We start from the raw sequence: 13,344 nt of genomic DNA, 5'->3' as shown, positions 1-13,344 counted from the left end.
ATATGCTGAGCATATAAATTTTGAAAGAAGTGTGCAACAAAAAAGTTGCACATTCCAGATCTTCATGATTTATTTATATTTTTTTCTTTTGCTAATTTTCTGGTATTTTCATGTAGATTCTTTAATGTAAACTTGATGCACGCTAAGTGTTAGAACTACATGTTCTCGTGTTTTCCCAATTTTTCAATAAATATATGACTGTTTAAATTTCTAAACTTTATTTTTGAATTTTGAAGAATCAATCTCATTTTTAATGTCCTTGGTACCTCAACTTATGTCCGTTTTAGTTTCATTTATTCATCTATTGTAATATATGTAATAACTTTAGATCAAATAGTTTGTGTTAACGAACTGTAGTAAGGAGCGACCCGCTCAATAGTAACCAAAACTCTAAAAGATGGAATTTTGATACCAATAGTTACATCAAAAGAATCGAATTCTAATGCTGATTTTAAATATATAAGTTTCATCAAGATTAGTCTTAACCATTAAGAGTTACGAACCTAAGAAAATTTGCCATATTTTAGAAAATAGGCGGAAACACCCCCTAAAAGTCATACAATCTTAACGAAAATCACACCATCAGATTCAGCGTATCAGAGAACCCTATTATAGAAGATTCAAGCTCTTATCTAAAAAAATTTGGAATTTCGCAGTTTTTGCCAGAAGACAAATCACGGATGCGTGTTTATTTGTTTTTTGTTTTTTTTTTCTGTTTGTTTTTTTCCCGGGGGGTGATCGTATCGAATCCGTGGTCCTAGAATGTCGCAAAAGGGCTCATTCTAACGGAAATTAAAAGTTCTAGTGCCCTTTTTAAGTGACCAAAAAATTGGAGGGGACATAGGCCCCCTCCCACGCTCATGTTTTCCCCAAAGTCACCGGATCAAAATTCTGAGACACCCATTTTATTCACCATAGTCGAAAAACCTAATAACCATGTCTTTGGGGACGACTTACTCCCCCGCAGTCCCCGTGGGAGGGGCTGCAACTTACAAACTTTGACCAGTGTTTGCATATAGTAATGGTTACTGGGAAATGTACAGACTTTTTCAGGGGGATTTTTTGGGTTCAGGGGGAGAGTTGAGGGGGGTTACGTGGGAGGAACTTCTCATGGGGGAAGAGATTTTCAATGAAGGGGGCGCAGGATTTTCTAGCATTATTTAAAAAATAAAACAGTGAAAAAATAAATATGAAAAGTTTTTTCTACTGAAAGTGAGGAGCAGCATTAAAACTTAAAACGAACAGAAATTGTTACGCATATGAAGGGTTTACCTCCTCGTAATACCTCGCTCTTTACGCTAAAGTATCTTCTACTGTTTTTGTAATTTCTACTGTTTATTCTACGGTCTTTGTGGTTCAGGGTTCATTCTTAAGGACTTGGGACAAAATTTAAGCTTTAGTGTAAAGAGCAAGGTATCGACGAGGAGTGAACCCCCTCATATACGCAATAAAAACATACGAATATTGAAGTTCGTTACGTAAGTTAATTCGTAAGTTACGTATATTTTTTACTAATGAAAACTCGTGAAAAATTTAAGTTACCTTTTTAAGTAATTAAAAAATTGGTGGGCAACTAGGCCTCCTCCCTCGCTTCTTTTTTCTAAAAATCTTCCGATTAAATTAAGAGAAAGCCGTTTAGCCAAACAAAAAATTAATATGCAAATTACGTTTTAATTATTTATGTGTGGAGAGCCAAGATCAGAACATGCATTAATTCAAAAACATCCAGAAATTAAATAAAAACAAAGTTCTTTTAAATGAAAGTAAGGAGCGACATTAAAACTTAAAACGAACAGAAATTACTCCGTATATGAAAGGGGCTTTTTCTCCTCAACGCCCCGCTCTTTACGCTAAAGTTTTTACTGTTTTAAAAATTAGAGTTAAGAGAAAGAGTCAAACTTTAGCGTAAAGAGCGGAGCGTTGAGGAGAAAAAGCCCCTTTTATATACGGAGTAATTTCTGTTCGATTTAAGTTTTAATGTCGCTCCATACTTTCATTTAAAAAAAAAACTTGTTTTTTTTATTTATAACTGTAAGAACTGGCCCTTGTATTTCAGTAAATGTTCCTTAAGAATTTGGACAGAACATCAAACTTCATAGTAAAGAGCAAGAATTAAGGAGGTGGTAGTTCCTCTCGTATAAAGAATAATTTCTGTTGGAAGTTCTTTACTTTCAATTGAAAAAAAGTGTTCTGTTGTTTTGATTTAATTTCTTATTGTTTTAAATCATGCCCAGGCCTAACCAGAATATAAGGTGGGGTACCTGTCCCTTAAACCCTTTTCTAACTGTAAATAACTTTGAAAGCTATAATAACTTTAAAGTTATTTGTAATAATTGTGAATTAATTCATCCATAGTAATATCTGATTTCTAAGCTTGCAGCTGAAATCTTTTCGAGAGCTTACTTTTTAGTTAATTTCTATTTCTTTTTTAATTGACATGTTTTATTCTTTGGACCTAAAATTCTGGATTGCAGCTTAAATTTTGGACAAAATTGGAAGATTCAGTCTGAATGTTCAGCCAGCTTTTGTTTCGTGCAGTGATTTCTTTGCAATATTAACTATGAAATTTGGAATGAATTGAGCGTTAATGAATTGGTATTCTTTTTGGCGGAAGCCATTCTTTCGGTAGTTTTGAGTATTTTCTCAGGGGACTGTAAGAGGTCACATTATCCCCAAAGGCATAGTTCAACATTTCAACTATGCTGAACAACGTGGCTATCTCAAAATTTGGTCAGGTGACTCTGAAGAAAAAAGGGCGTTGAACAGGGATGAACTGCCCTCTAATCTTTTGGTCCCTTAAAAAGGCCACTATAGCTTTTGATTTCAGATCAAATGGGCCCTTTTCCGATCTTCTTGGATCATCGGTTCTTTTAACATTTTATTAAACATTTAAGAAAAAACGCATCCGGGATCTTTCTTCTGGCAAAAAATGCATAATTCCGCATTTTAGTATATAAGAGCTTGAAACCTGTTTAGTTGGGTTCTCTAATGTACTCCATCTGATGCTATGATTTTCATTAAGATCCACTTGATGTTTTAGGGCTGTTTCTCCCCTTTCTCAAAGATTGAGCAAATTTTCTGTTCCTCCTGACTTTTGACGGGTATTAAACTTAATTAACTATATATATTTTGGATCAACATCATAATTCTATTCTTTTGATTTTTCTGTTGTTATCAAGACTTTGCTTAGAGATTCGGTTACTGTTGAGCCGCGTCGCTCCTTGTCTACAATTCGCTACCACGAACTGTTTGATTCCAAATATAGAAAATTAATAAAGTTTAATGTTACCCATCCCAGGGTTGCCAAAGGGACACTTTTAGTGCTTTTTTGACACTTTTTCACTCTGGGTGACACTGTGCCACTATTGGGTGAAAAAAGGCCACTTTTTGAAAAAAAGGACACTTTTTGGCATTTTTTCAAAATCAATACCACATGTGTTTATTTTCAGTTTTTTCTTAACTACAACTGCTTTTAATTTGTGCTTTGTGCTTTTCAGGTTCGTTTTGGTCTTAAGTTTTTTTTTTTTTTTATCGGATCCACACTACTTTCCTTTTCAAAAGCGCGAAAATTCAAACGTGGTGAAACATGTGACCTGCTCAAGAGAGTTTAGAAAAAAAAACTGAATAAAAAACTGAAGCTAGCCTTTAACTGCTGAAAAGTAGAAGATTAAGGTGTTTTATTACTTCTAGTCTACAGGAGTATGCAGAGGTGCGGCCTGGATAGTAGTTAGTAGCAAACTATCTGATCCTGATCTGATTTGCTACTGCTTAATCATTTTTTGGACGAGGGTGAACCTCAGTTGATTTTCTGACTTAAGACGTTGGGCTTTTGGTAAATATGCAGTTCAGGTTCACATGCATTTGAGAGGGTGGACCCTGTCCCATATATATACAGTCTAACCCACTAGAAGATTATCTGGTAACTGTCAAGATCATATAATACTGTCATAGACTGAACATCACATCCAGTGTGCTAAGCGCTAATTAACGAAATGTGCTTTTTGCCTAAAGTGATGAAAGGATGCAAGAATGGCAGTGAAAAATGTTTTGTTTTACATGCTGTAACCTGGTGGACTGTTTAGAGAAGAAACAGAAGACTATTATTGAAACCAACCCAGCTGGACCTCTGTATAACGCTTCTGAATTGGAATCCGATTCATTCTGTATCTGCTCACTTTTTGTAAGCCTTCATAACATGAAATGCACCGTATGTAAAATCCAGCACAGTCTTTCCCTTATAAAGGTCTCTTCAGGCTGTCTAGATTTTTTGGTTTGGTCCGTCTTGAGCCGCGATGATGGCAAAGGCATAGCGCAAAATATTTCGGATTTGCCTAGAAATTTGTTGTGCACCATTCTGCTTTTGGTGAAAAGGATTGCGATTAAATAAGCCCATTAAATTCCATTGTCTTTACAGACGCCGTCAACCTCTTCTCAGAAGAAAGAGAGTAGGCAGAGAGAAACGGTCCTCAAAAACCATAGCTATTATTGACACCAAAAAGCCTTTTCTTTGGTTTTCTTTGCTTTTTCTTCGTTTTTTTTCAACATTTGATTAAGCACATGTGATATTTGTCTTGTCACTATTTGCAAAGAATCTGACATTTCTTTGTTTTTTGAAGATTAAATTAGCTTTATACAGAACAAGTGATATTTGTCTTGTCATTATTTCTCTCCTTATCAAGTTTGATCTCTTAGTCAATTGATCTCATGAAAACATTAATGTTTGGATGAAATAACGCCGTGGTTGTGTATTCTTGCGAGAGCAGCGTTACCAAACGTGTTGGCGAAAGCCAGGTGGAAAGGATGTGAAGCACGTCCCAAGCCAAGCGCGTTTCACTCGCTTTTCGATATCAGTCTGCGGGAAATGGTTGACAAAATTTTGCAGAAGATCTGATGTGCTAGTGAAGGAAAAAGGGAACGAGGGCAATTAAGCCGTGTCGGCAGCAACATACATCGTGTCTGTGGTCTGCTGGTGCAAATCTTCTAAGCCCTGTCTTCATTATGGCGTTTTCCGGCTAAGACAACTGGGGAGGCTCATAGTCAAGACAGGTTTTATCGCCGTTTTCGTTTTCTCGCTGTACAGAGTAGACATTTTGGCTGAAAACGTAAAAAACTAAACAACACGTTTTTTCATTCATCTTAGTTGTACTCCAACTTTTCTTTACGTTCCTCTAACACCGCAAACGCAGCACAAATGAGTTCCTGAAATAAGACTGCACTTTTGAATTTTTTGCCAGAAACGACAAAAAGGAAAACCGTTGTCCAAAAAGCGGCAAAGCCGGCTCTGGTGCCGGGAAACGCCATAATAAAAACAGGACTTTGCTGAGTTTTCGGAAGAAGAATAACTAGTACAACCGAAGGTTCGAGAGAACCCGAGAAATTGTCCTGAATTCTTTTTCTTCTTTGCGTATTAGGCGGTTTGAGGTTTACATGTGATTTTACTTATCTGAAGAACCGCTTTGCTTTTGCTTGGATAAGAAGAACGTATGTCTGGCCCTGGGGTTGCGAGAAAACCATTTAAAGCCTTTTTTGTCAACTTTTAAAGTATATTGGCTAATTTTCTAGGAGGACACTAAAAGTATCCCTTTTTTGCTGAATTTGACACTTTAGTTCCAAAAAGTTTTGGCAATCCTGACCCATCCGAAGCTACGATCTGAGAAATTTCGTCTCATTCTCGTTAAAAATGGACAAACACTCCCATTAAGCCAAGTCATCATAATGAAACTAACATCTTTAGATTGAGAGTATCCATGAACCCCACTAATGATGTGTTTATTTGTGCGTTTTCCCAAGGGTGTGTGAATTGAACTATTGGTCCTAGAAGATTGGGAAAAGGCTCAATCAAGCGAAAGTAAAAAGTTCTAGTGCCCTGTGTAAGTGACCCAAAAGAATAAAGGGCTACTGCCTCTCCCCTCCCACGTCCTCCCCCCCACAGATACCTGATCAAAATTTTGGGATAGACTTTTGATTTAGCATAGTTGAAAGGTCCAAGAACCATGCTTTTGGGGATAATATAAACCCAATTAGTCCCTGGGGAAAAGGCTGTAAGCAAAATAATTTGCCCATTCTTTACATTGAGTATTTTTTTTTAATTTTTAATATGCAATATTTTTTTATTCGGAGGGAATTTTTCAGGGTAAATGTACGAAGTGGGATGGGAAAGCGATTTTTTGGTATAATTTGAAAAACAGCAACTTATTCCATATATGAAAGGGAGTGCTCCATCCTCAATTCTCGCTTTTTACGCTAAAGTTTGGCATTTTGTCACAATTCTTTAAGAAAGGCTACTCAAACACAAGGGCCGTTGAATTTGAATGAGAAGTATTTTAAAGAACTTCAAGACCTCAGTTTAAAGAGTGAGGATTGGGTAAGATTTTGCACTAGCTTATTACACCTGTCAAGCCAATAATACTTTAAACTCAGTAAATTATTCACAGTTTAGACTTATGGAGACAATCTGTGGTAGTAAAATATTTTAATATTGTAGGGAAATCTGTCAATTATGGGAAAGGATTTTTTGTTTGTTTTTTTCCAAACAAATTCCAAAAGTATCGAATATAAAATCGAATATAAATTCGAAGTATCGAAAAAGTATCTAGTATCGAATTCCAAAAACCAGATTGTCACTGGCAATCCTATGATCAGATTTAGACGAGATCGTGGCCGCTTATTTTGGGGCTTTTTTTTCGAGGGAGGGTCATCTTAATATGGATATCAGCTGATTCCGGTTGAATAGTCCCTAATCAGCGCTTGCTCCAGATAAATTCAGAAGCAATCCGCCTAAATAATTGGCTACTTTCAGACACGGTGTAGGTACTCTCTGCTATGCTGTGCTAATATTTATGCTGTGTTCTCAGCTCAGAAAACAGGTAAAGGTGTAGAATAGCGGCTCCTCAAAAGGAGAACAAAAAGAGAGACACTTTAGATTGATCGTTTTTATATCCAATTTTTATAGTTTGTCCCATTTTTTAACAATTCATCATGAACTACCTTAGGCTATGCTAGAAATAACGTATTTGTTGATGAAACCTTATTCCAAAACAGATAAAAATGAGAAATAACACAGAAATATGATTCATTAATGATTGCCGCATATTATAAAGTAGAGGGTTATATGAGGTTATAGAGGGTTATAAAGGACTATGAGGCCATTAAAGGATGCTTGGGATGAATTATAAAAAAAAATTACAAACCGTAAGAATACATATAAAATTAGCAATCCACAAAGGTCTTTCTTAAAGAATTGAGACAAAAAGTCAATCTTTAGCATAAAGAGCGAAGGTTGAGGAAGGGGGAGCCACCTTCTTATATGGAATAATTTCTCTTAATTAATAAACGCTCCTTACATTTTATTGAAAAGGCTCGTTTTATTTGCATTTAATTTCTTATTGTTTTTCAAATGACGTCTGGTCCTCCTGTGTAATAATTTTCCCTAAAAAAATCTCCTCTGGAAACTTTCTCTCCCCAGAAAATTCTCCCTGTGGAAAATCCAAACCGCAGAAAATTCCCCCATAAGATTTCTGTATGTTTTCCATAACAAATACCATATGTGAACTATGGGGAAATTGTTTATCGTAAATCCCTATCCCTAGGGAGCAAGGGGTTCTCCCCTGAGCTTGAGAGCTCGGGCTATTTGCTCTAGTTTTTATGGTCGCTTAAAAATGGTACCAAAACTTTTGAATTCCATTCCCAATTAGCCCTCTCCCGATCTCCTATGACTATCGATTCCATACAATCACCCCTGGATTAATAAAATAAATAAAACGAATCAACACGCATCCGTGATTTTTAAAAATTGCACATTTCTGTATATAGGAGCTCGAAAACGTCAAGAGTATGGTTCTCTTACATGCTGAATTTGATGATGAGATTTCCATTATGATCCCTTGTTGTTTTGGGGATGTTTCCTCATTTTTTTGAAAAGCACACAAATTTGTCTCTGGCCTGTAGCTTTTGCTGGGTAACATTATGTTTATTTAATATATTTATATTTAATATATAATAATAATATATTTAATATATAATATTGAATATATAATGTAAAATATATTTATATTTTACATTATATATATTTAAAAGAATAATAAAAGCTGGTTTTTTATAGAGTCTTGGTTACTATTGAGCCGAGTCACTCCTTACATACAGTAGGATAAGTACAGTAACTCTACCTCAAACTGTTTGGAAGTAAAGATCGAATATTGAAGATTGTTTATTATCAAAAGTTCCCCCATAATATTTGTGTTTGTAGGCCATCTGTTAATAATATAAGTTGCGTAACATGTGGTGAGGGTCGTCAGAAAAGGGAGGGGGGTTGGAAATGATGTCATTTTAGCCCCCCGCCCAAGCCCATATTTTAGTTATCACTAATTGTAACTTAGAGCTTCTAGGGTGGCCTGTGCTTACCCATCCCCGCGAAAATACCCCCGTTAAATATCCCCCGTAGAAAGTAAGGCTTTCCAAATTTGAGAATTTTATTCGAGTTTTGTTCTTTTAATTTCTGTATGGGGAAAGAAGTCAACTCGTGTATTATGCACCACTCACTCAAGTTTACGCTGTGTAAAACTCGAGAACAAACCGGTTTTTTCGGTAGTTTCTTCGTTGCTTTAGAAACAAATTTGGACTATAGGTTTGTATATTTGGGGGGGGGGTGTATAGCGGGTATACAGGCAAAATGTATGAAATATATGAAATAATTTCTCTTAATTAATAAACGCTCCTTACATTTTATTGAAAAGGCTCGTTTTATTTGCATTTAATTTCTTATTGTTTTTCAAATGACGTCTGGTCCTCCTGTGTAATAATTTTCCCTAAAAAAATCTCCTCTGGAAACTTTCTCTCCCCAGAAAATTCTCCCTGTGGAAAATCCAAACCGCAGAAAATTCCCCCATAAGATTTCCGTATGTTTTCCATAACAAATACCATATGTGAACTATGGGGAAATTGTTTATCGTAAATCCCTATCCCTAGGGAGCAAGGGGTTCTCCCCTGAGCTTGAGAGCTCGGGCTATTTGCTCTAGTTTTTATGGTCGCTTAAAAATGGTACCAAAACTTTTGAATTCCATTCCCAATTAGCCCTCTCCCGATCTCCTATGACTATCGATTCCATACAATCACCCATGGATTAATAAAATAAATAAAACGAATCAACACGCATCCGTGATTTTTAAAAATTGCACATTTCTGTATATAGGAGCTCGAAAACGTCAAGAGTATGGTTCTCTTACATGCTGAATTTGATGATGAGATTTCTATTATGATCCCTTGTTGTTTTGGGGATGTTTCCTCATTTTTTTGAAAAGCAGACAAATTTGTCTCTGGCCTGTAGCTTTTGCTGGATAACATTATGTTTATTTAATATATTTATATTTAATATATAATAATAATATATTTAATATATAACATTGAATATATAATGTAAAATCTATATATATAAAAATAAGTTGTCTGTGTGTGGATCTGTGGATCAGGTGACGTCACCTGAAAAAACTGGATCAGGTGACAAAACTGAAAACTGAAAAAACTAAAAAAAGGCAAAAACTACAAAAAAAACTAAAAACTAATAAAAAAAATAAAAAAGCTAAAAAACTAAAAAAACTAAAAAAAGGCAAAAACTGCAAAAAAAACTAAAAACTAATAAAAAAGCTAAAAAACTAAAAAAAAAGGCAAAAACTACAAAAAAACTAAAAACTAATAAAAAAATAAAAAAGCTAAAAAACTAAAAAAACTAAAAAAACTAAAAAAACTAAAAAAAGGTAAAAAACTAAAAAAACTAAAAAAAAAACTGAAAAAACTAAAAAAAAGGAAAAAACTGAAAAATAAGCTAAAATAAAGGTAAAAACCAATAAAAAACTAAAAAGAAAAAAAGGAAAAAACTAAAAAAAATTTTAATCTAAAAAACTAAAAAAAAACTAAAAAAGGTAAAAACTAAAAGAACTAAAAAAGAAAAAAATAAATGACGACACTCAAAGAGAAAGCGACCAGGACAAAAGGAATGTTCGATTAGCAATCAACAAAGCACCGGGACACAGGGAGTATAAATGACGACCAGGACATAAGTAAAAAAAAAAAACTAACAAAACTAAAAAGAAGGTAAAAACTACAAAAAAACTAAAAAGAAAAAAACTAAAAAAAGGCAAAAACTACAAAAAAAACTAAAAACTAATAAAAAAGCTAAAAAACTAAAAAAAGGCAAAAACTACAAAAAAAAACTAAAAACTAATAAAAAAAATAAAAAAGCTAAAAAACTAAAAAAACTAAAAAAATGTAAAAAACTAAAAAAACTAAAAACTAAAAAAAAGGAAAAAACTGAAAAATAAGCTAAAATAAAGGTAAAAACCAAAAAAAGGAAAAAAATAAAGGAGAAAAACAAAACTAAAAAACGAATGTATATACAGACCGGGACACCGGGATACAAATGACGACCGGGACACAGGGAATATAAATGACGACCGGGACACAGGGACACAACTACAACGGGGACACCGGGGGAAACAGGGGGATATAAATGACGACCGGGACACCGGGACAGGGAATGGTCGATTAGCAATCACCATCAACAAAGCTCAAGGGCAATCATTAGAATCATGAGGTATAGATCTGAATTCAGATTGTTTTCCCATGGACCATTATATGTTGCATGTTCAAGAGTCGGTAAACCTGACAATCTATTTATATGCAAAGACAATGGGACAGCAAAGAATGTTGTATGTGTTGGCCTGTGCTTACCCATCCCCGCGAAAATATCCCCGTTAAATATCCCCCGTAGAAAGTAAGGCTTTCCAAATTTGAGAATTTTATTCGAGTTTTGTTCTTTTAATTTCTGTATGGGGAAAGAAGTCAACTCGTGTATTATGCACCACTCACTCAAGTTTACGCTGTGTAAAACTCGAGAACAAACCGGTTTTTTCGGTAGTTTCTTCGTTGCTTTAGAAACAAATTTGGACTATAGGTTTGTATATTTGGGGGGGGGGGTGTATAGCGGGTATACAGGCAAAATGTGTTTGGTACAATTATTCTGCAAATTATGAAGAAAGAATTGTTTTCTGACTACAAACTTTCCAAATACTTTGCCCCCCACTCCCTTATGTACAAATCTATAGCCCAAATTATATCTTTCCCATATATTCTGTCACTTGTCTTTATCTCGTCTCGCGCTAAACTGAAAATAACTAACAAAGAAACCAGTTTGTTCTCGAGTTTTACCACAGTGTTAACTAGAGTAAGTGGCGTACAATACACAATTACCAAAATTCCTTCCCCCTGTGGAAATTAGAAAACGAAACTCAAATAAAACCCTCAGATTCGGAAAGCCTCATTTTTCCCAGGGGGAGGGATAAACGTCTAAAACCAGTTTCTAGTACAAAGTGCTTTCTATGATGGCAGTCCTTCGATTGGTATATTAAAAGTGGAATCTTGGTTATTTAATCAAATTGATTTACTAAATTATCTTTTTAATTTTTTATAGATTATTTTTTCCAGGTTATAGGACGTGGTGCATTTGGCGAAGTCCGTCTAGTTCAAAAGAAAGATACAGGTCATGTATATGCAATGAAAATATTGAGAAAAGCTGACATGCTTCAAAAAGAACAAGTAGCTCATGTCAGGGCAGAGAGAGAGGTATTAGCTGAGGCTGACCACACATGGGTTGTTAAGATGTACTACTCTTTTCAGGTAAGAAACGATCATTGAAATGAAAATCTAAAGCAAAGTCAATTAATTCTGTATCTAAATCTTTTGAAACATTTTCTTAGAGATGTAGAAACTATTGGTAAAATCGTAAACATGATTAGACTATTATGGAGGATATGGTTTGGGTATGATCCTGATTCTAACAAATATTGTTTGTATGTTTTTGTGAATTAAATTCAATTGTATTGAAAAACAAGGTTAGGTCAGTTTTCAAACTAAAACAATAGCAAAATGGCTTCAAAGGATTTAGTCATCTTAGAAATTTTGAAATTATTATGTAGTATCTGAAGGCAGCTATTTATGGAGAGATAGGGTGCTGTGTGTGGACCCCACCCTAGTAATTTATCCTGTCTTAGATATAGTTTACATTGATTTAGCTATTTATTGACTCTACAGGATAATCGTGATTCCACATATCTTTGTCAGGTGTGCAAACAGTTCTGACTCCTTAGGGGGAGGGGATCCAATGAAGATAAAAGTATATTTTAAGCCACTATTTTTATTTTCCCCGAGGATGTGTTTTTACATCTCTCAAACGACGCCTTCCCCAAGCTTGCAGGGTGTAGTTATGGGCAATAGTTGCCTATTCGCACCGTTGGTTGTCATCCAGCTCATGTGCAATTTTATATAAAAGATGCAGCTCTGGAAAGACGTTCTGGGAAATTTACGTAAATAGTTATTCGCCGTAAATTTGACGCAAACTAGTTCTGAAAATTTGATAAAATGCGAAAAGAAATTCCAAGTTATGGAAATTTGACGACAGGAAGTTTTTACAAAATTTTGGCTAATTAAAAAAAAGCATTTTTGAGAGACCACACTTTGTCGAAGAGCGTTGCTCCCACACACATCTCCACCAGGGGGGAATGAGGGGGTAGCACCCCTTCCCTTGTTATCGTGAGAAAAGACAAGAAATAACTCAACTTTAAGACCTATGCCCCTTTATATTTGCCAACTTTGTCCTCAAATGTCCTTAAAACCTTGCTATTTTTATTTTAATAAAGGTATTGCTACCAATTGTTGTATTTAAAGTACTTTGAAGTACTTCGTATTTAAAGTACTTTAATTTATGAAAAAATTACCTCTGGTAAAATGTCCTGATGACTTCCTTGCTCCCACTGCTCAACAGTAGGAGCGTTATTTAGATTCCTGCTTTAATTCTCTTGTAGATGAAATGCGATGTATTTTTATACTGGTCAAGTAGATAGAAGAAAATTTTACAACCATTTTAAAAAGATTGTGTTTTTAAGGTTGTTTGTATCTTAAAAGGAGTTTGATACCATAGTAGTTCTGACATGCATCTAATATTTTGATGTAAGAAACATATAAAGAAATGACAAAAGCATTTTGAGCTCAAACTAAGTGGGGATAGCAAAAGGTTATACAAATGCAATTGTATCTATGATTGCTAACGGCATGATTTGCAATAGATGTCTAGAAGAAAACTTGAGAAGTAGCTTTTCTTTACAATTTACATCCAGGGTTATCACCAGGACAAAGAAAAATCATCTTAAATAGGCTATAGAAAGCGTGCAGAATTAAATTGCCAGTGCTGGATTTAGGATTTTGGATCCGACAGTGTTTTTGGGATAGACTTTCTAATAGTCTTGTTAGTGCTTTTTCTTCTTTTGTGGAGGTCTGCATCGAGTGTGAATCATCACT

General features: G+C 34.8%; 1 protein-coding gene across 1 annotated transcript in view; it reads left to right on the top strand.

Annotated features, from left to right (window-relative positions):
• Nucleotides 1-13,344, top strand: part of LOC136043372 (serine/threonine-protein kinase tricornered-like) — a 59,545-nt gene that overhangs the window by 5,626 nt on the left and 40,575 nt on the right. The window contains exon 3 of the mRNA XM_065728292.1: nt 11,476-11,667. Coding sequence (XP_065584364.1) covers nt 11,476-11,667 — 192 coding nt within the window. The remainder of the gene's footprint in view (nt 1-11,475; nt 11,668-13,344) is intronic.

The sequence above is a fragment of the Artemia franciscana genome, chromosome 2, assembly GCF_032884065.1.
Source record: "Artemia franciscana chromosome 2, ASM3288406v1, whole genome shotgun sequence".
NCBI lineage: Eukaryota > Metazoa > Arthropoda > Branchiopoda > Anostraca > Artemiidae > Artemia > Artemia franciscana.
Note: the sequence above shows the minus strand (reverse complement) of the source record. Positions and strands in the feature narration are given on the sequence as shown.